At 41.2% G+C, this 21,351-nt stretch overlaps 1 protein-coding gene across 1 annotated transcript in view; it reads left to right on the top strand.

Annotated features, from left to right (window-relative positions):
• Nucleotides 1-19,036, top strand: part of LOC126092321 (cytoplasmic dynein 2 intermediate chain 2-like) — a 103,563-nt gene extending 84,527 nt beyond the window's left edge. The window contains exons 9-10 of the mRNA XM_049907853.1: nt 16,185-16,375; nt 18,770-19,036. Of these exons, the coding sequence (XP_049763810.1) occupies nt 16,185-16,375; nt 18,770-18,854 (276 nt within the window). The 3' untranslated portion in view covers nt 18,855-19,036. The remainder of the gene's footprint in view (nt 1-16,184; nt 16,376-18,769) is intronic.
• Nucleotides 19,037-21,351: the final 2,315 nt, after the last annotated feature.

Below are 21,351 nucleotides of genomic sequence, written 5' to 3'. Positions count from 1 at the left end.
ATCGAGGAAGGTGGCTAGTTGGGTTGAGTAAGGCCAGGTGAAGGAAATGGGGGAGATGCTGTTGAGGTTCTGGAGGAATGTGAATAAATTGTCCTCACCGTCAATTCAGGTCGTGAAGATGTCAGTAGTGAATGTGAACCAGGGGAGGTATTTGGGATTCTGGGTGTTTAGGAAGGATTCCTCTAGATGGCTCGTGAATAGGTTAGTATAGAATGGTGCCATTGGGTGCCCATAGCTGTACCCCGGGTTTGTTTTTAGGTAACGCCTTCAAAGGAGAACTAGTTGTGGTTGAGGATATAGTCAGTCGTGACTAGTAAAGAGGTTGTTGGTTTGGAATCCATTGGGTATTGGAAAATGTAGTGTTCAGTAGCACTAAGGCCATGGGCAGTAGGAATGTTAGTGTAAATGGAAGTGGAATCAATAGTGACAAGTAGCACACTGTGTGGTAAAGGAAGAGGAACTGTGGAGGAAATGATTGGTGTCTTTTATATTGGAGGGTACGTTGCGGGTAAAAGGCTGAAGCAGAGAGTTTCTCTGTGGGGCCACAGTAACCAGCCACAATGGGGCATCCTGGATGGTTGGGTTTATGGTTTTTAGGAATCATTTAGAAGGTAGGAGTGCGGGGAGTGGTAGGGGTGAGGAGAGAGATGGAATCGGGGGTGAGGTTCTGGGATGGGTCTAAGGATTTGAGGAGAGATTTGAGATCCTGCTGGAGTTCTGGAACAGGGTCACTGTGGCAGAGTTTGTAGGTGGAGAAATCTGACAGCTGGTGGAGTCCCTGCCAGGTAATTCTTGTGGTTCAATACAACAGTGGTGGAGCCTTTTTCAGCAGGTAGAATTCTGGATCAGTTTTTAGTTGGTGGATTTCGTTTCTTTTTCCAGATGTAATGCTTGTTAGCATTCTGAGGAATATGGGGAATGATGGCAAGGCAAGGTGTGAGGTTAGGAAATTCTGGAAAGTTAACAGGGGGTGATTCAAGGGCAATTTGGGGGGGGGGGGGGGGGGTCACGGTGGGATGGAGGAGTGAACTGTGTATCAGGTAGGGTTCAACATTGGTTTTTGGTTGATTCTGATTGGTAGGATTGTTGGCAAAAATGTGTTTCCACTGTGGGGACTGGGAGAAAGAGAAGGTCTAACAAGTCATGCATGGTTGAATTTGGGAGTGGGGCAAAAAGTGAGGCCTTTGGAAAGAACTGATATTCCTGCAGGGCTAAGGCCTTCTGAGGAAAGATTCACAACTGTGTTTTGGGTCTGTTTACGTTCTGGATTGTGTCTGGTGGTGGGAATGCGTTTTGGAGGGTGGGGTAAATGTAGTAGGTCTGCGAGACAGGGTTTGTCAGCTGTGAGGGGATGTGGAGGAGGTTTGAAGGTTGTTGTAGAGGTGGTGGACAGTGGTAGTCCAAGGTGGGAATAGGAAGTGAGCAGGGAGGAGAGTTTTTTGAGGTGGTGTAGTGCTTGTTGCTCTTGTTTCTGGAAGGCACATGTTTCAGTGGGTGTTAGGGGAGGTTATTGCAAGGAGGTTTGGGTTTGATTGATATGGTTTTGCAGGACTATGTTGGTGATTGCTAAGGATTGGCAGAATCTGAACAGAGGCAGGTCATTGTGGAAGGAAGGGTGACAGCCAGAGTTGGGTAATTAGATGGTAATGCCATTGGAGGGGATTCCCTGAGCGAAGCAACAATGCAGGAGTAGTATGTGGGACTGGGTTCTGGCTAGGGAAAAGGAAACTTTTCTGTATTGATGCAGAGGGAAGGAGCAAGGATCCATGGTGGTGGAAAAATCTACAGCTCGTGGTCTAGTGACTAGTGTTGCTCTCTTTGGATAACGGGGTCCCAGGCTCGATTCCCAGCCAGGTTGGAGATTTTCTGTGCCTGGGGACAGGGTGTTTGTGTTGTCCTCATCATTTCATCATCATCATTTGTGACAGAGGCTAGATTGGACTGAGTAAAAAACTGGACTGTGTAAAATTGTGAATTCGTATGGGCACTGATGACCACGCAGTTGAGTGCCCTACAAACCAATCTTCATCATCATGGTGGTGGAAAAAAATGTAAAAATACGTAACTAACTTAGAATGACACCCGAAAAAAATGGAAAAAAAAACACCCAAACACATGAGAAAAGTCATGAAACGAATAAAATAAGGGGAAACAAGATGAAATCTGAGGGAGTATGTCGATAGTGAAAGGTGAAAACCAACTGAAATTGGCACGAAGTCACAAAGAGATCAAAGAGAGAAAATATATAAAAACAAAGATGATGTGACTTACCAAACGAAAGCGCTGGCATGTTGATAGACTCACAAACATACAAACAAAATTCAAGCTTTAGCAACCAACAGTTGCTTCATCAGGAAAGAGGGAAGGAGAGGTCAAGACGAAAGGATGTGAGTTTTAAGGAAGAGGATAAGGAGTCATTCCAATCCCAGGAGCAGAAAGACTTAACTTAGTCTGTACATGTGCGGATGGATATGTGTGTGTGTGTGCGTGCGAGTGCACACCTGTCCCTTCCTCCCCCCAAGGCAAGTTCTTCCGCTCCCGGGACTAGATCGACTCCCCACCCTCTCCCTCAAAACCCACATCCCCCCCGTCCCTCCCCCTCCCTCCCTCCCTCCTGATGAAGCATCTCTGCCCAAACTCTTTGCCTTTACAAATGTCTGCTTGTGTCTGTGTATGTGCGGATGGATGTGTGTGTGTGTGTGTGTGTGTGTGTGTGTGTGTGTGTGTGTGTGTGTGTGTGTGTGCGCGCGCGCCTGTCCTTTTTTCCCCCTAAGGTGGGTCTTTCCACTCCCGGGATTGGGGTGGCTCCTTGCCCTCTCCCTTGAAACCCACATCCTTTCGTCTTTCCCTCTCCTTCCCTCTTTCCTGATGGGGCGGCCGTTGGTTGCAAGGGCTTGAATTTTGTGTGTGTTTTTGTGTTTGTTTGTGTGTCTATCGACGTGCCAGCACTTTCGTGTGGTGGGTCGCATCATCTTTGTTATATATATATATATATATATATAACAAAGATGATGTGGCCTACCAGGCAGAAGCGTTGGTATGTTGATGGAGATGCTGACGGGCACAAGCACGCACACGAAATTCGGGCTTTCGCGGCCAATGGTTGCTTCATCGGGAGGGAGGGAGGGGGAGGGACGGGGGGATGTGGGTTTTGAGGGAGAGGGTGGGGAGTCGTTCCAGTCCCGGGAGCGGAAGGACTTGCCTTGGGGGAGGAAGGGACAGGTGTGCACTCGCACGCACACACACATGTACAGACTAAGGTAAGTCTTTCCGCTCCCGGGATTGGAATGACTCCTTACCCTCTCCCTTAAAACCCACATCCTTTCATCTTTCCCTCCCCTTCCCTCTTCCTGATGAAGCAACCGTGGGTTGTGAAAGCTCGAAATTTTGTGTGTGTGTTTGTCTGTTTTTTTATTGTGCCTATCTACCAGCGCATTCCACGTGGGAAAAATATATCGAAAAACAAAGATGATGTGACTTACCAAACAAAAGCGCTGGCAGGTCGATAGACACACGAACAAACACAAACACACACACAAAAATATATACACATTTTCAATGTCTGCTTGTGTTTGTGTATGTGCGGATGGATATGTGTGTGTGTGTGTGTGTGTGTGTGTGTGTGTGTGTGTGTGTGTGTGTGTGCGCGCGCGCGAGTGTATACCTGTCCTTTTTTCCCCCTAAGGTGGGTCTTTCCGCTCCCGGGATTGGAATGACTCCTTACCCTCTCCCTTAAAACCCACATCCTTTCATCTTTCCCTCTCCTTCCCTCTTTCCTGACGAAGCAACCGTGGGTTGCGAAAGCTCGAAATTTTGTGTGTGTGTTTGTGTGTTTTTATATTGTGCCTATCTACCAGCGCTTTCCCGTTTGGTAAGTCATGGAATCTTTGTTTTTAATATATTTTTCCCATGTGGAATGGGAATCTGCCACCACCATACCACTCCTTTTAATACATCCTCACGTAGTTCTTTCGAAATTTTCCCGAATTTCTCCACGCTTTAACGTGTTTTGGCGGCAACACAACCACCTAACCTTTATGCACATCATTATCTACCTACACAAGTTCACCACAGGATCAACATAGCCCAGCTCTAACCAACCCTTTTTCGCCTTTTTTCACACCAGATCTCCATTTGCTTTCTAGTTTTACCTTTATCTCTCCCCGTATAATTTTTACATTTATTTTCATTTTCATTTCAGCCTCGTGTTCCACTTTCCACCTTCTAGTACCATGTCACCCTCACAACACCCCCACAATGACCCCATTAAGTTTTATTTACATTCCCTCCGCAAACATGCCTTCGCCCTATCCAGATTACACTCCCATATTTTATTTTCTCAGGCTTGTCTGACATTTGGCATCACCCCCAAAGGCCTCACACTTAAAGTTCCCATCTCTGGCTGCAACCCTTCTTTCCATCAGTCCCTATACCAGTTCCAAACCGAACAATCCATTGCCCTCACCCACCTAATCCTTCACCTACACATCCACTCAGCCAATCAACACACCCATCAACTCCTATCCTTAATAAAAGTCCTCAATCTTTCCTCTCCCACATCCACACCGGTTGTTCAGAGCATCCTCCTACAGGCCAACCGCAAATTAGAACAGCATGCCACCCTCCACCTTAAAAAACTATCCAATCTCCTGGTTTCCCACCTCCGGAAAGGCAACTCACTCACCCTTCACAACCTTTCCAGCAAACCTCAACCTCCTCTCATTGCACACAAACCCAGTCTCTCCCATCTACTCAATCTCCCACTTCCAGCTCCACTCCCTCCAAAACCTCAAAATTCCAATCAACACAATCTGGAACCACAACACCCCAATTCAGTAGTTAACCTTTCCTCCAAACCTCTCTCCCAATCCGAAACCTCTGTCCTATCCAAAGGCCTCACCTTCAGCCCCACTCCCAGATTTAACCAAACAGCCCTTGTCAAAGATTTACTGTCCTACACCCGTACTCTCTGCTGGAAACATCACTTTGCCACGAAGAAAAATGATCCTAATCCTAATCCTACTCCTAATGATCCAACTCCCCAAGACACTATCCAAATTGAACCGTGCCTGGAACAGTTCCGTCCTCCGTCACAGCGGGACCCACCTCCTCTTCCTAAAAATCACCCTCTCATAACCTTCCAGGAATTTCTGACTTCCAGCCTTGCCTCTCAATCCTTCTTAAAAACAACCTTAATCCTACTCCCAACATCACCACTGCTGAAGCCCAGGCTATCCGTGATCTTAAGGCTGACCAATCCATCGTCATTCTTCTGGCGGACAAGGGTTCCACGACTGTGGTACTTGATCGTCGGGAGTATGTGGCTGAGGGACTGCGTCAGCTTTCAGACAACACTACTTACAAAGTTTGCCAAGGTAATCCCATTCCTGATGTTCAGGCGGAGCTTCAAGGAATCCTCAGAACCTTAGGCCCCCTACAAAACCTTTCACCTGACTCCATCAACCTCCTGACCCCACCAACACCCCGCACCCCTACCTTCTACCTTCTTCCCAAAATTCACAAACCCAATCATCCCGGCCGTCCTATTGTAGCTGGTTACCAAGCCCCCACAGAACGCATCTCTGCCTACGTAGATCAACACCTTCAACCCATTACATGCAGTCTCCCATCCTTCATCAAAGACACCAACCACTTTCTTGAACGCCTGGAATCCCTACCCAGTCTGTTACCCCCGGAAACCATCCTTGTAACCATTGATGCCACTTCCTTATACACAAATATTCCGCATGTCCAAGGCCTCGCTGCGATGGAGCACTTCCTTTCACGCCGATCACCTGCTGCCCTACCTAAAACCTCTTTCCTCATTACCTTAGCCAGCTTCATCCTGACCCACAACTTCTTCACTTTTGAAGGCCAGACATACCAACAATTAAAGGGAACAGCCATGGGTACCAGGATGGCCCCCTCGTACGCCAACCTATTCATGGGTCGCTTAGAGGAAGCCTTCTTGGTTACCCAGGCCTGCCAACCCAAAGTTTGGTACAGATTTATTGATGACATTTTCATGATCTGGACTCACAGTGAAGAAGAACTCCAGAATTTTCTCTCCAACCTTAACTCCTTTGGTTCTATCAGATTCACCTGGTCCTACTCTAAATCCCATGCCACTTTCCTTGACGTAGACCTCCACCTGTCCAATGGCCAGCTTCACACGTCCGTCCACATCAAACCCACCAACAAGCAACAGTACCTCCATTATGACAGCTGCCACCCATTCCACATCAAACGGTCCCTTCCCTACAGCCTAGGTCTTCGTGGCAAACGAATCTGCTCCAGTCCGGAATCCTTGAACCATTACACCAACAACCTGAAAACAGCTTTTGCATCCCGTAACTACCCTCCCGACCTGGTACAGAAGCAAATAACCAGAGCCACTTCCTCATCTTCTGAAACCCGGAACCTTCCACAGAAGAACCCCAAAAGTGCCCCACTTGTGACAGGATACTTTCCGGGACTGGATCAGATTCTGAATGTGTCTCTCCAGCAGGGATACGACTTCCTCAAATCCTGCCCTGAAATGAGATCCATCCTTCATGAAATCCTCCCCACTCCACCAAGAGTGTCTTTCCGCCGTCCACCTAACCTTCGTAACCTCTTAGTTCATCCCTATGAAATCCCCAAACCACCTTCCCTACCCTCTGGCTCCTACCCCTGTAACCGCCCCCGGTGTAAAACCTGTCCCATGCACCCTCCCACCACCACCTATTCCAGTCCTGTAACCCGGAAGGTGTACACGATCAAAGGCAGAGCCACATGTGAAAGCACCCATGTGATTTACCAACTGACCTGCCTACACTGTGAAGCGTTCTATGTGGGAATGACCAGCAACAAACTGTCCATTCGCATGAATGGACACAGGCAGACAGTGTTTGTTGGTAATGAGGATCACCCTGTGGCTAAACATGCCTTGGTGCACGGCCACCACATCTTGGCACAGTGTTACACCGTCCGGGTTATCTGGATACTTCCCACTAACACCAACCTGTCAGAACTCCGGAGATGGGAACTTTCCCTTCAGCATATCCTCTCTTTTCGCTATCCGCCAGGCCTCAATCTCCGCTAATTTCTAATTTCAAATTGCCACCGCTCATACCTCAACTGTCTTTCAACATCATCTTTGCCTCTGTACTTCTGCCCCGACTGACATCTCTGCCCAAACTCTTTGCCTTTACAAATGTCTGCTTGTGTCTGTGTATATGCGGATGGATATGTGTGTGTGTGTGCGCGATTGTATACCTGTCCTTTTTTCTCCCTAAGGTTAAGTCTTTCCGCTCCCGGGATTGGAACTTTCCCTCTCCATCCCTCTTTCCTGACGAGGCAATTATTGGTTGCGAAAGCTAGATTTTGTGTGTATGTTTGTGTTTGTTTGTGTGTCTATCGACCTGCCAGCGCTTTTGTTTGGTAAGTCTCATCAGCAAGATGATGAGACTTACCAAACAAAAGCGCTGGCAGGTCGATAGACACACAAACAAACACAAACATACACACAAAATCTAGCTTTCGCAACCAACCTCCATTACGACAGCTGCCACCCATTCCACATCAAATGGTCCCTTCCCTACAGCCTAGGTCTTCGTTGCAAACGAATCTGCTCCAGTCCGGAATCCCTGAAGCATTACACCAACAACCTGACAACAGCTTTCGCATCCCGCAACTACCCTCCCGACCTGGTACAGAAGCAAATAACCAGAGCCACTTCCTCATCCTCTCAAACCCAGAACCTCCCACAGAAGAACCACAAAAGTGCCCCACTTGTGACAGGATACTTTCCGGGACTGGATCAGATTCTGAATGTGGCTCTCCAGCAGGGATACGACTTCCTCAAATCCTGCCCTGAAATGAGATCCATCCTTCATGAAATCCTCCCCACTCCACCAAGAGTGTCTTTCCGCCGTCCACCTAACCTTCGTAACCTCTTAGTTCATCCCTATGAAATCCCCAAACCACCTTCTCTACCCTCTGGCTCCTACCCTTGTAACTGCCCCCGGTGTAAAACCTGTCCCATGCACCCTCCCACCACCACCTATTCCAGTCCTGTAACCCGGAAGGTGTACACGATCAAAGGCAGAGCCACGTGTGAAAGCACCCACGTGATCTACCAACTGACCTGCCTACACTGTGATGCGTTCTATGTGGGAATGACCAGCAACAAACTGTCCATTCGCATGAATGGACACAGGCAGACAGTGTTTGTTGGTAATGAGGATCACCCTGTGGCTAAACATGCCTTGGTGCACGACCAGCACATCTTGGCGCAGTGTTACACCGTCCGGGTTATCTGGATACTTCCTACTAACACCAACCTATCCGAACTCCGGAGATGGGAACTTGCTCTTCAATATATCCTCTCTTCCCGTTATCCACCAGGCCTCAATCTCCGCTAATTTCAAGTTGCCGCCACTCATACCTCACCTGTCATTCAACAACGTCTTTGCCTCTGCACTTCTGCCTCGACTGACATCTCTGCCCAAACTCTTTGTCTTTAAATATGTCTGCTTGTGTCTGTATATGTGTGGATGGATATGTGTGTGTGTGCGAGTGTGTACCCATGCTTTTTTCCCCCTAAGGTAAGTCTTTCCGCTCCCTGACTGGAATGACTCCTTACCCTCTCCCTTAAAACCCACATCCTTTCGTCTTTCCCTCTCCTTCCCTCTTTCCTGATGAGGCAACAGTTTGTTGCGAAAGCTTGAATTTTGTGTGTATGTTTGTGTTCGTATGTGTGTCTGTCGACCTGCCAGCACTTTCATTTGGTAAGTCACATCATCTTTGTTTTTAGGTATATTTTTCCCTCGTGGAATGTTTCCTTCTATTATAAATATATACAAAAACAAAGATGATGTGACTTACCAAATGAAAGTGCTGGCAGGTCGACAGACACACGACCTTTCGTCTTTCCCTCTCCTTCCCTCTTTCCTGATGAGGCAACAGTTTGTTGCGAAAGCTTGAATTTTGTGTGTATGTTTGTGTGTCTGTCGACCTGCCAGCACTTTCATTTGGTAAGTCACATCATCTTTGTTTTTAGGTATATTTTTCCTACGTGGAATGTTTCCTTCTATTATTCTATTATAAGCATATCATATATCATATATATATATATATATATATATATATATATATATATATATATATATATATATATATATATATATATATATATATATAATGGAGGGAAACATTCCACGTGGGAAAAATATATTTAAAAAGAAAGATGATGAGACTTACCAAACAAAAGCGCTGGCAGGTCGATAGACACACAAACAAACACAAACATACGCACAAAATTCTAGCTTTCGCAACCAACGGTTGCCTCTTTCCTGACGAGGCAACCGTTGGTTGCGAAAGCTAGAGTTTTGTGCGTATGTTTGTGTTTGTTTGTGTGTCTGTCGACCTGCCAGCGCTTTTGTTTGGTAAGTCTCATCATCTTTCTTTTTTAAAATATATATATATATATATATATATATATATATATATATATATATATATATATATATATATATATTCTTTTTTGTACTGTGGGTCCTTTTCAAAATACACTGAGGGTCTCACTGAGGCCTTTATAGACTGTAATTAGCCCCCAACCTTGTACAAAAACAGATCTCCCATGCCTTATCTTTCTGTCACCCACCACCTCCCAAGTCCCACTCTCTGGCCACAGAGGAGCATTCCCCTAGTGACTCAGTATCACCCTGGACTGGAGAACAGAATTACATTCTCCACCAGGCTTTTGAATACCTCTCATCATGCCCTGAAATGAGAAATATCTTACCCACTATCCTTCCAACTGCCCCCCCTCCTCCCTCCCAAACACACAATGGTATTCTGCCAACCACCAAACCTATACAATATCCTTGTCCATTCCTACACAACGCCTGCTCCCAAACCTTGCCTTTTGGCTCATATTCCTGTAATAGACCTAGGCACAAGACCTGTCCCATACATCCTCCCATCACCACCTGCTCCAGTCTGGTCACAAGCCACAAATCCCATCAAAGGCAAGGCTACCTGTGAAACCAGTTGTGTGATCTACGAGCTAAGCTGCAACCACTGCACTGCATTCTACGTGGGCATAACAACCAACAAGTTGTCTGTCCACATGGATGGCCACCGATAAACTGTAGTTGAGAACAAATGGAGCACCCTCTTGATGAGTACACCATCCAACACGACGTTCTTCATTTCATTCCCGTAATCCCCCTGGCCCAACATTCATTAGTCATTGTCCATACCCATATAGCCCCTTCCCTGTTCCCTTTCCAGCACTACACAGCCCTCTATTCCACCAACACACACAGTTCTTTTACTTTTCTCCTTTTCCGCTAACCCCTGTCCCCACCCTCTCTCCCCTGCACACTGTCTAGCCTCCCAACTGCACCTAGCTGCCCTACCCTCTTTCCACCTCACCCTGCACCCTTACCCTGTTATTCCTCCCCCTCCTCGTCCTAGTCTCTTCCTTTCTCCCGCCCTGTTGCCTCTCCTATCATACACCGTTTTTCTTAGTCTGGCTCCAGCTGCCAGAGACTATGGTTGTGTGTTGTGAGCTGCATTGTGTGTGTGTGTGTGTGTGTGTGTGTGTGTGTGTGTGTGTGTGTATTTTGACCAAGGGCTTTATTGGCTGGAAGCTCATTTTGTGACAATCTTTTTGTTGTGTCTGTCTGCAATTCGGCATCTCCACTATATGGTGAGAGTAGCAACTATCCTTTTTATACTATTGTTAGATTCCAGCCTGGATTTCCTTTCTTTAATGTTACTATTAGCTTTTCACAGTGGAAGGAAGCGAACAAATCTTGAAAATAAAACAGTGGAAACACCAGGTTGGAATAAATCAGTATAAGGAAAAGATAGCTTGCTACTCACTATATAGATAACACAATGAGTTGCAATCAGGCACAACAGAAAGACACTTCAACATTAGATTTTAGCGAAAGCCTTATTCAGAAAAGGAAACCCACACACATTCATTTACACAAGCACACCTCACGCACACTTAATAGAGCTACCGAAGATTGCAGTCATGTGTGCCTGAGGTGTGCGTATTTGTGTGAATGAATGTGTGTGTTTCCTTTTCTGAAAAAGGCATTGGCTGAAAGCTAAAGTCTTTTCATTGTGCCTGTCTGCAGCACAGCATGTCACCTTTACAGTGAGTAGCAATCTAACCTTTCCGTGTATTGTTAAATTTTGAAAATTATTCCACAACTACCAAGATTTGCATGAAATCCCCACAAGACTTGCAAAGAGGTCCAAAAAGATGTAAACAAGTGATCTCACCTACTTTTTTTGGCAGAATATTGTGCTTGAATTCTTTATGCTGCATTGTAGACACTTTGGTACACTGGCGTAAGTCACATTCTTTAATAATCAGTCGCACTAACTGAGACTTATTGTTGAAAATCACTTGTTTTTGAAGTTGCTGTAAACATTCCTTCAGATCAAAATGTGCAAAACTGTAGTATATATATGTCATCAGAACATCAATCATTTGCTGTGATATACAAAGGTCCATGAGTCTGAATTCATATCTGTTCTTTGGTACGAGATATTGTTATGAATTAAGTAATAGTGTCAAATTTTAATCTCTGTTTCATCTGAATACATTGCCTTTACCATTTTTAATATCTCATCTGCCTCTTGCTCTGTTTTTATGTTATATAAACACCAGCCAATTTTGGATTTCCCACTCCTCTCATGAAATTAATTTTGATATCATTTTACACATGATGTCTCAATGCAAACATGTTTCAAATTTTCTGGAAGACATGACAAAGCCTCAGATACCACATTTCTTTCACCTGGTATGTATTATGTCTCAAAACTGTACTCCTAAAGAGCGAAGGCCCATCTGACAAGATGGTTATGCAATAATTTACTGTGAAGAAGGAAAAATAATGCCCTATTGTCTGTCCTTACAATGGTGTGGCAATCAAACAGAAAATAGCGAAGCCTTTCAAAGCTCCAAATTATCATAAGTGCTTCTTGCTCAGTCACTGCATTTTTATTGTCCCACATTATCAAAACATGACTTGCGAATGCAGCTGTATGATACCGTTTCACCTTCTTCATTAACTATTTGATACGGATGAACACCAAATCCAAATTCGGTAGCATCCAGCCCTAGATAAAATGGTTCATTAAGGTCTGATAGGTGTAATAGTGGAACTTCCGAAAGTTGTTTCAGTACCTCATCAAATGCTTCTTCTAGCTAGGTCCCCCATGTCCAAACTCAATTCTTCTTTATTAACACCACCAATGTAGGTGATAATAGACAATGATCTTTCATATATCAGTAGTAATATCCACAAAAACCAAGAAAAGATTGAAGTTGCTTCTTACAAGCTGGCAATTAAAAATTTTGAACTGCTTCTAATTGCTGTAAATCTGTTTCAATCCCTGCTAACGAGATAACTTTTCGCAAAATTTGTATCTTCTTCTGCATGAACTCCAACTTTTGCAAAATGAGTATGGCTCCAGCTGATTCAAATGTATACAGAACTTTACTTAGTGTGTGTATGTGCTCTTCCCACGATTGACATGTAGTCAAAACATCGTCACATCCTAAAAGTGTTTTCCAAGAATCTCATCCAAAGCTCTAACAAATGCTGCTGGCAAAATATTTAAACTGAATGACATCTTTTTGAAGTGATAACACAGTCTATTATAGAAGAGCGTAGTGAATTTTGGCTTCCCCCCTCCAGTTCCAGCTGCCAAGAGTTACTTGTCATGTCCAGGATACTAAGGTAACAAGTACTATCAAACTTCTGAAAAATCTCTTCAATATTCTCAGGCTATCCTGCTGGGGTACAATAATGCAATTAATAGTTTAAGAATCCAGAGCAAGTCTAACCAACCCATCCTTCTTAATTAGTGGAAATATCGGATTGCAATATTCGCTGTATGACCTCTCAATTATGTCACAATTTATCATGCATTTAATCTCCTCTTCTGGAGCTTCTCTTCTAGCTAATAGCACTGAATATGATTTGATTTTAAATGGTTCATTCAGACATACTTTAATCTGACATTAACATTCCTTCACCAGTCTTGGTTTACTTGAAGAGTCTTCAGCATGCATAAGTAAAACTTCTCGCAATTCTTCTCTGCAGGAAAAGAGCCAGTTACTCAAATCATCTGTTTTCTCTTGAATTTTTCATGTGACATCCTGAATCTCCTCTCATTTTTTCCGTGGACCTGTGATGAAGCAAGCTGGGATACTTTTAATTCCCCTTGTTTTGCCATCTGCTTCCTTAAAATTCATTTGTTACTTTTTAACAATTTAACATTAGCATACATGAATATAATCTGTATTTTCATAAAAGAGAAAGGTTGGCCCTCAGTTTTAAAGAATATAACACCAGATCTAATTTCATGCTTTGTTTTATGTATGTAATTGATTTTCTAATTTATTTTGACTATTCCTTTTGTTATAGAGCGAAATCAGTAATTGTTATGTAACTTAAATTCTATTGTTGACGTATAAACAAATATAAATTCTGTACTAATTGTAAGCATTTGGAAGACAAAATACTAGTAATCTTAAAGAATCTGTTTAGGTCTATTTGAAAACATGTTAGCAAAGCAAGTCCTTAATCATTTCCAAAGTAATTAACAGTTTGTCCAAAGTATTGTTTGCATACTTATATTTGTTAATTTCATGATTTAAACATATAATTTGGCTTAAGCCTCATAGTAGAAGAAACTATTAAAAAGAACCAGTTTTTCAATGTATTCAGTTAATTTAATAAGTTTTAATTGTAATTTATGTAAATTAAACTTCGAACAGTGTGTAGTTTCAGTACCTATTATTGCAAATATATATAAGAGCCCAATTTTGGACACAAGACAGTCAATCCACAGCCGAGTTTCAGACGAGTAACCTGTGCTGGTTAGAACAACAACAATGCTTCAACTTAACTGTGGAATAAGTGTTAAACAATTAGACTGTGTGTAAAAACAATGACAGTGTCTGCTCCATACATACCTGTTTATTCTTCAAGAACTGTGAATTATGCGGTTATGTTTTTACTGCTCGTAGATGTTCAATAGTAAACTATTGCAGCAGTATGTGAAGTTTCGCCTGCAAACTATTAATGAGGCTTATCGACAGTTAAATAATAGTGCACTCGCCATATATAACTGTGTATTATGGGAAGGTTGTGATCATAAAGTCAAAGATAGTGAAACGCAACTGTGCATTGTCGGCTACATTATTTATCGTGTCAGTTTCCAAATTACAAACCCCATCTTTCAGCCAGTGTAGCAACGCAGTACATCGACACTGAGGACAACATAAATAAAGCAGGTGGAACCGTTACAAACCCATCATCTTTTTTATATACTGGTACTTCAGTTCCATCATCTACTGTCTTCTCAGTAATTCTAATTCCTAACACAGCAGACACTTCTACCTTTTCTCCGACGAACCTGATGAAATTAACCTCCAATTCTTCACTCCTGTCACAGGTACTTAAACAGCCTCTTCCATAGTCAATATTACATCTTATTTCTGCTAGCCAGTCATTACCAAACACCCAATCGACAACCAAAGAATCAAGAATCAATACAACATGTCAAAGTATCTATCTAAAGTCTTACACCTAATTTACAGTTAATGACAGCATGAACTCTGTGCCCCGTTGTCACAATTAAACCTAAAAGTGCTGTAATTTTCTGGCCGTTTACACCAAATTCAATCAATGAATTCAACACCTCATTAACAACTTGCACATCTTCTCTCAGTATGTCAGTCCTAATATCTTCATTTTTGTATTTTATAATTTGTATTGTCCCATCTGTCCCATTAAGCTGTCCATACGTTCCAGAGCGAGCCTCATCTGAAACTAATTTTAGTTTAACAATGATTGCACATGTTATCAGTTTCTGTCATCCATATCTTGGAGTAGCGAATGATCCTAAAATCTTTCATCAAATACTACCCATTGATTCCGTCAGCCAAACTCATTTTCCCTCCTCTCACCATTTCGAAACTGATCATCATTGATACACAGTTTCATGAACATTCATCTCTTTGCATTTCATCATATACTACTGTTGATTATTATTCTATTGATTCCATGTTGGACATCCAAAATTATCATGCTGCAGTGCATCATGATGCTGTATATGTTTATTACAATGAGTCAAATTTTGCTCCAATCCCACTGATGTTCCTTTGTTGTCAATCTCTTCCAAATGATCTATAACTCTTAATAACTCATCATAATCATCAAATGTTTGTGATGCTAATTGTTTTGTTACTTTACATGGTAGAAACTTTATCAAAATTATGATCAAATCATCATTGCTAACAGGGTTGTCAAGATAACTATTATGTTCCCATTGTTTCTGACAAAAGTTACACATTTACTACTCATGCTGATTGTAATCGTACATGGAAAATAATTTATTGTACAAACTGCAGTAGTGCATCCGTCCTTCCTGCAGCCTCAACACTATTATTATGTATTCCTGCTTCACATGTTTCAACATCTACATTTAAATGTAAATTTGCATTTTCTTACTGCATCTACATTTTGAATTCTGCTAATTAACTCCATTTCATTGACAAAATCCATATCAACATTGTTCTGGGTAATGCTGTTCTCTTCATTAATTACAGCAATTTATAATGAAAGTAATTGTTCACTGTCTATAATACTTTTCCTGTTCAACATTGTTAGAAAATCAAGGCACCACTAAAAATATCCAAATTCACTCGCCACACTTTGGCATGGCAATCAGACTCTGGATCTGAAGATCATTGCAGGATGCGACATCCTTTTCACCATTGCCCATGTATAATAGACAGTGGTGGCAGTGCTGTAATTATGTTAATCCTGCTGCCTCTTTCAACTCCATTCATTAAGAGATGGATATCATCTAATGATTGATGCTTTGAGAAAGCTGCATCATTTTTGCTTTCTTGAATTTCAATCTTTTGAGGTGGAGGAGGGGTGGGGTTAAAGATATTCCAGAAGATGGTATTTGGTTACCATTCATCTTTCAGCTGTCTTATAGACATGGAACAATACACAAATCTCAAAACGTATTTTTGTGACTACTCTGTCATAGAAGTATTTCACTGATTCATGGAACAGACTAAATAAATCTGTTTAATCTAGAATTGCCATTATGATACTTCTTCTACATTATGAATGTGAATCTTCTTTCAGAATGCTCCAATGCAGTGTGTACATACTAGAGGCATTGGAGTGTCATTGACTTGGTGGCCTCCTGAAGACAATTTGATTGCAGTTTGGGGAACCTCACTTGAAATCATCAACGTGCTCAACTGCGATAAAATAGCTGCTCCAAAGCTAAATGAGTTGTATCCCATCTCTTGTGTCAGCTCGCATCCCCAAAGGTAAAGTATTCAGTATGTTAATGTAGAACTGATTATTTCTCTTTTAAGAGAGGAAATCAGAAAGTTAAAAACTGAGAGAGGCATAAAGTTAATAATGTTATTGATAGAAAATATGTGTTTATTATGTATAACTGGCTGTATGTATCCCACCCATTTTCCTTTCAGTTTCATGCTACATGTGTGATGTCGCATAAGTAAAAAAATGTGTTTGTATTTGAAGTGAGTAGTGACTTCCTTTTTCCTTATTGTCAGGGTCAGAAAATCATTTACTCGGATGCTTCTTCTTCTTCTTCTTCTTCTTCTTCTTCCACTTCAAGGAATTACACAAAACTGTAGTCAGTAGTCACCTTCTCCTCGTTGGCCATCCTATATCCCATTTTCCAGTTTGGTTGAAATATAACGCTTGCCATAGCAAGTGCTAAAGGTGGCATCCTGTTGATGTGGTCATACCATTCTTCTTCTTCTTTTTTTAAAAAATCTCTTCTGTCATTGCAGTTTTTATATCTAGTTGTTATCTTGTATCTTCACTCCGCAGTCGGTCCAAGAAGATGTCTCTCCTTTCATGTGCAGTGTTTGAAGGAAGGATGACATTAGACAAACAAAAAATATTCCACTGAGGAAATCTGAATGAAAATTACAAGAATTTATTAGTGCCGTGTCTTAAAAATACAAACATGGGGCTTGGTAACATTCTTACAGGAAAATGAAACAGTGGAAAATCCAGGATGGAATAATGACAGTATTGTGAAAAGGATTGATTGCTACTCATCATATAGTGGAAAGGCACAACAAAAAGAAATAACTTGTTTAGCAGTCATTTTGTTGTGACTGTCTGACTCAACATTTCCACTATTTGGTGAGTGCAATCTATCCTTTGTCTTTGTCTTTACAGAGAAAGTAAATATAAATGGAGAACTGATGACACTGTTGCTTCAAATGAAGGATAGGCAGCTGATAAAACGAGAAACATACTGCTGCAGCCTTATTTAGCAATATTGTTGGCTTGTTAATGAGAAATGAGACATCTTTTATAAAAATTTATACTGAAACTGTGTATGTGTAACCTACAGGCAGGGGATGGAAGGAATCTTGGGAAAATTAATAAGATGTGTAACAGGACTAAGAACATAGATACAAAGCACTGGATGCAGAGGTCGAGAACCCCCTCTAGAGTGGAACAGTTAGAAAATGAGGGATATTAGTAGTAGGAGACAAGACTTGGAAGTATAGTACCATCAAAGGTACTTTTGGAATAAAAAGCGATTTTGTGTACTGTCAGATTAGTATACATGTAAAAATTTGTAACATGAAGCACATAAGGTTTATTTCATGAATTACATGCCAGAGATAAGATGTTGCATGAATTCTACCAGTGACTGAAGTTTATTTCATCCAATAAAGACAACTATAGTTTAATTATGTGCATCCAGATGAATCATCAGAGTTACGATGTACACCAAAGAATCACACAAAATTTTTTTTATGGGGAACGTATGAAATGAACAGACATTAAGGACAAAGACAGGGCTTACAGTTGAAGCTGAACATGTCACATGTATTTTATTGTAATGCAAGTTGCAAGCCATCTGCAGTACACTATTTAAAACTAGAACTGGCTAAACAGTAACCCATAACAATTCATAGCATTCAACAACTTTAAATGCACGGAAAGGATATATCCGTACTCGCCACATAGAGAAGGCATTGACACAATGAAAAAGACTGCTAAAATATTAAGCTTTTGGACAAAATCCTTCTTTTAAAATAGAAAACACACCCACACATTCCGGTGCCTGGAGACAGAGGCCATGTGTGTGTAAGTTAAGTTTGCGTGTTTTCCATTTCGAAAGAAGGACTTGCCTAAAAGCCTAATATTTCAACAGTCGTTTTCATTGTACCTGTCTAAGACTCAGTGCCTCCTCTGTGTGGTGAGTAACAGTCTATCCTTTCTGTATTGTAGTTATTCAATCCAGGAATTTCCGTTGTTTCATTTTAAATGTATGACACATTATAGAAAATGTTTCAAGAGAGAATTCTCTCACAAGCAATAAAACATATTAGATTATGGGTCCTGTCTTACATTAAAATTATATCCACTTATGTCTTTGTGAATTTCATTATACATGCAACTATACCAGGTTGACAACCTGGGAGGGCATTGTCTCTTGAAACACATTGATGTAGTATGTGAAGTACATTTTACGTAACTGAATACTATCACCAGTTACTACTAATAAAATATAGCAGTTATTATCATACACAAACAAACAGATAATGTTAAACACATGAATCATTTTTCTTTATATTTCTAGCAGTTTGATGTTATGAGTATTAAGTATTCAATCATTTAGTGTTATAAAATGATTGTAAAACATATATGTTTGAATTTTCCAGTACTTACATGGTTGCCATTGGAAATGTTAGAGGATCCACAACAGTATGGAGAGTTCCTTTGAAAATGGAACTTGGGAATCAGTAGAGGAACAAGAAATGGGAAATCTAATTTAATATTATAAGAACGGTGTATTTTAAATAAACAATATTATTTGCTGAATAATATGCAGATATTATAAACACAAATCTCCTTGGAATGAGAGAGAGAATGTGTGTGTGTGTGTGTGTGTGTGTGTGTGTGTGTGAGAGAGAGAGAGAGAGAGAGAGTAATGTTTGCATGGAAAGTGAGAATGAAGATGATAGAGAACTTAAAAAGGCGTAAGATGAAGTTCCACATGAGATAAGTCAGCAAGACTGTACACAAAAGAGCAGCAGTTAATGTTATTGATTCTTCAGTAAACTCTTCAAATGAGGAAATATGAAAAGAACATATAAATAAAAATTAGTTTTATATAGAAACTACTTCTGAATCCAGTCGTCAAGTGTTGTGTAGCATCTGTTGACGATGCAAATTGTTATCCATATTAATAGACTCAAACAGCTTCATGTACCGTAAATCATTAAATAAACATGTACCTTGCAGTGCAGTATCCCTATTGCATCCTTTCTACCTACATCCTCATTTTTTAATTGCCTGTTTCAGTTGCATATGATGGGACTTTCTTGAGTTGTCGGGTGTACTGCCAGATGTTATCTTCTTTGTCTGATGTTGTGTTTACGTGACCTGTCACCCTCATTAGGTGCTACATTAGTGTGATCATTGGATGGAGTTTGTCCATAATTTATACCCTCTGTCTTCCCACTCTGCCTGTGGTCTGTTCCCACAGGCACTGTTTGTGGTCCATTTCCATTTTGGTTGTCCTGGGATGTTCTGGTGCCAGTCTGTCAACCTTACAGTGTGCCTGATGTTCCTGTGCTGATGAGTTCTGCATTCATTGTGTTTTTATAGATCCAGTGCAGAATCCAAAGCTTTACTCAGCTGAGAGCTCTTGTCTGAATGATTAAATGCTCCATTAGTTAAACCTCGATCGACTCTCACAACATTGTCCTAATGTCTGGGCACCTGGCTAGGATTATCATCTCTTTGTAGTTCATGGAACATGAGGAGATTCTGGGTAGAAAAACTGCGAAATTTTTGGTGTGGGTTTCTTCATCAAATTGAAATTAATCGGTAATTTTCTTGTATTAATATTTTCTTCAGAATAATTTTCAACAACATTAGGTGAAGATTAACTTTTATTATAGATTCAGATAAAGAGACCTGTTGTGAGTTGATACTAATTTGTCACTAACATAAAACTAAAGACTTTTTACAAGAGGTTTAACATAAATGATACTCGCCAGAGCTATGATCCCCCTTGAAAATGTCTTCCGCAGATGGGGATGAAATGTTGGGTTTTTAAAGTGAAATCCCTTTGACTATGGCATAATAGCCCAGAATATTTTATTAATTGTGACAATTCTGGCTGTGAAAGTTTACATTTTACATAAATGATATTGGCATGTCTTGATGTTTCATTGTCACCCTTCTAGGTTACTATTCTGAGGCCCTCCTAGGTAGTCTGAGCAGTTGGTAGCTCCATGTGGCACCTCCTTTGATGAAAATGAATTCCTAATAATTGGCGGCTCTCTGTTGAAAATGTTCTGTTTGCAACTGCAAAATTGACATGCGACTTGAAGTTAGAACACGAAAATTCAGCAGCATTTCAAAAATATGGTAAATTCAAAACAAATGTCTACAGAATCAGATCCTGAACCAAAACAGAATTATAAAAATGTTTTTGACGTGTTTGAACAAACTTATTAAGACACAGCAGTGAAAAAGAATTCACAAACAAAATGATAAACATGATTTCCACAGCAAGAAGTTTCTGTGTGGGATCAAGGCTCATACTCAGCAGCATCATGAAAAAAAGGTCAGTGAGTGACAAATATATTTAAAAAATAAAGACTGATATCAAAGAGCAATTCCATGGTCTTGTGGCTGTCTTCATTGACCCAAACAAATTTCTGTGTTTAAACTGCCTAGGAAAAAATGGCAGACATTGTAATGTGACAACGTGCCATTTAGTGAAGGCCAGGCATAGTCAAGGTGCAACGGTAGAGAAAGTGGACACTTATGCCATCTGTGGGCCAGAATCGAAGGCAAAGTGGAAGTGCTTCCGCCTGGTGGCAGCTAAATTAAAGAACGCTATGCGGGAAACAGTGTCTGGCTTGTGCTGCACTCTGACAGTGAAATAACAAAAGAATTAAACTAAATAATATTGTTACGTGTAGTAAAAATATAAATATAATATTACTTCAATATACGAAAACGACTGTAATTGAATATTGTAATGCTATGGTATGTTTAATTGTAAATAGAGAACTTGGCGTAATGTAAAATAATGTTTAGGTGTGGGGGGAATCCCCGAGAATGAGAACAGTGTACAGCTTGGTGCGTAATATTGGCGGTAGAAGGAAGTTGGCGTAGCTCTGAGGCAGAACAAGCGTTAAGTGGCGTAAAAGTGACTGCCGGTGTGTGCTACGGTAACGTTGCTAACAGACCATTTAGAAGTGAGCTGAAAACAGATATGTACTTC

Source organism: Schistocerca cancellata, chromosome 7 (assembly GCF_023864275.1).
Source record: "Schistocerca cancellata isolate TAMUIC-IGC-003103 chromosome 7, iqSchCanc2.1, whole genome shotgun sequence".
Taxonomy (NCBI): domain Eukaryota; kingdom Metazoa; phylum Arthropoda; class Insecta; order Orthoptera; family Acrididae; genus Schistocerca; species Schistocerca cancellata.
Note: the sequence above shows the minus strand (reverse complement) of the source record. Positions and strands in the feature narration are given on the sequence as shown.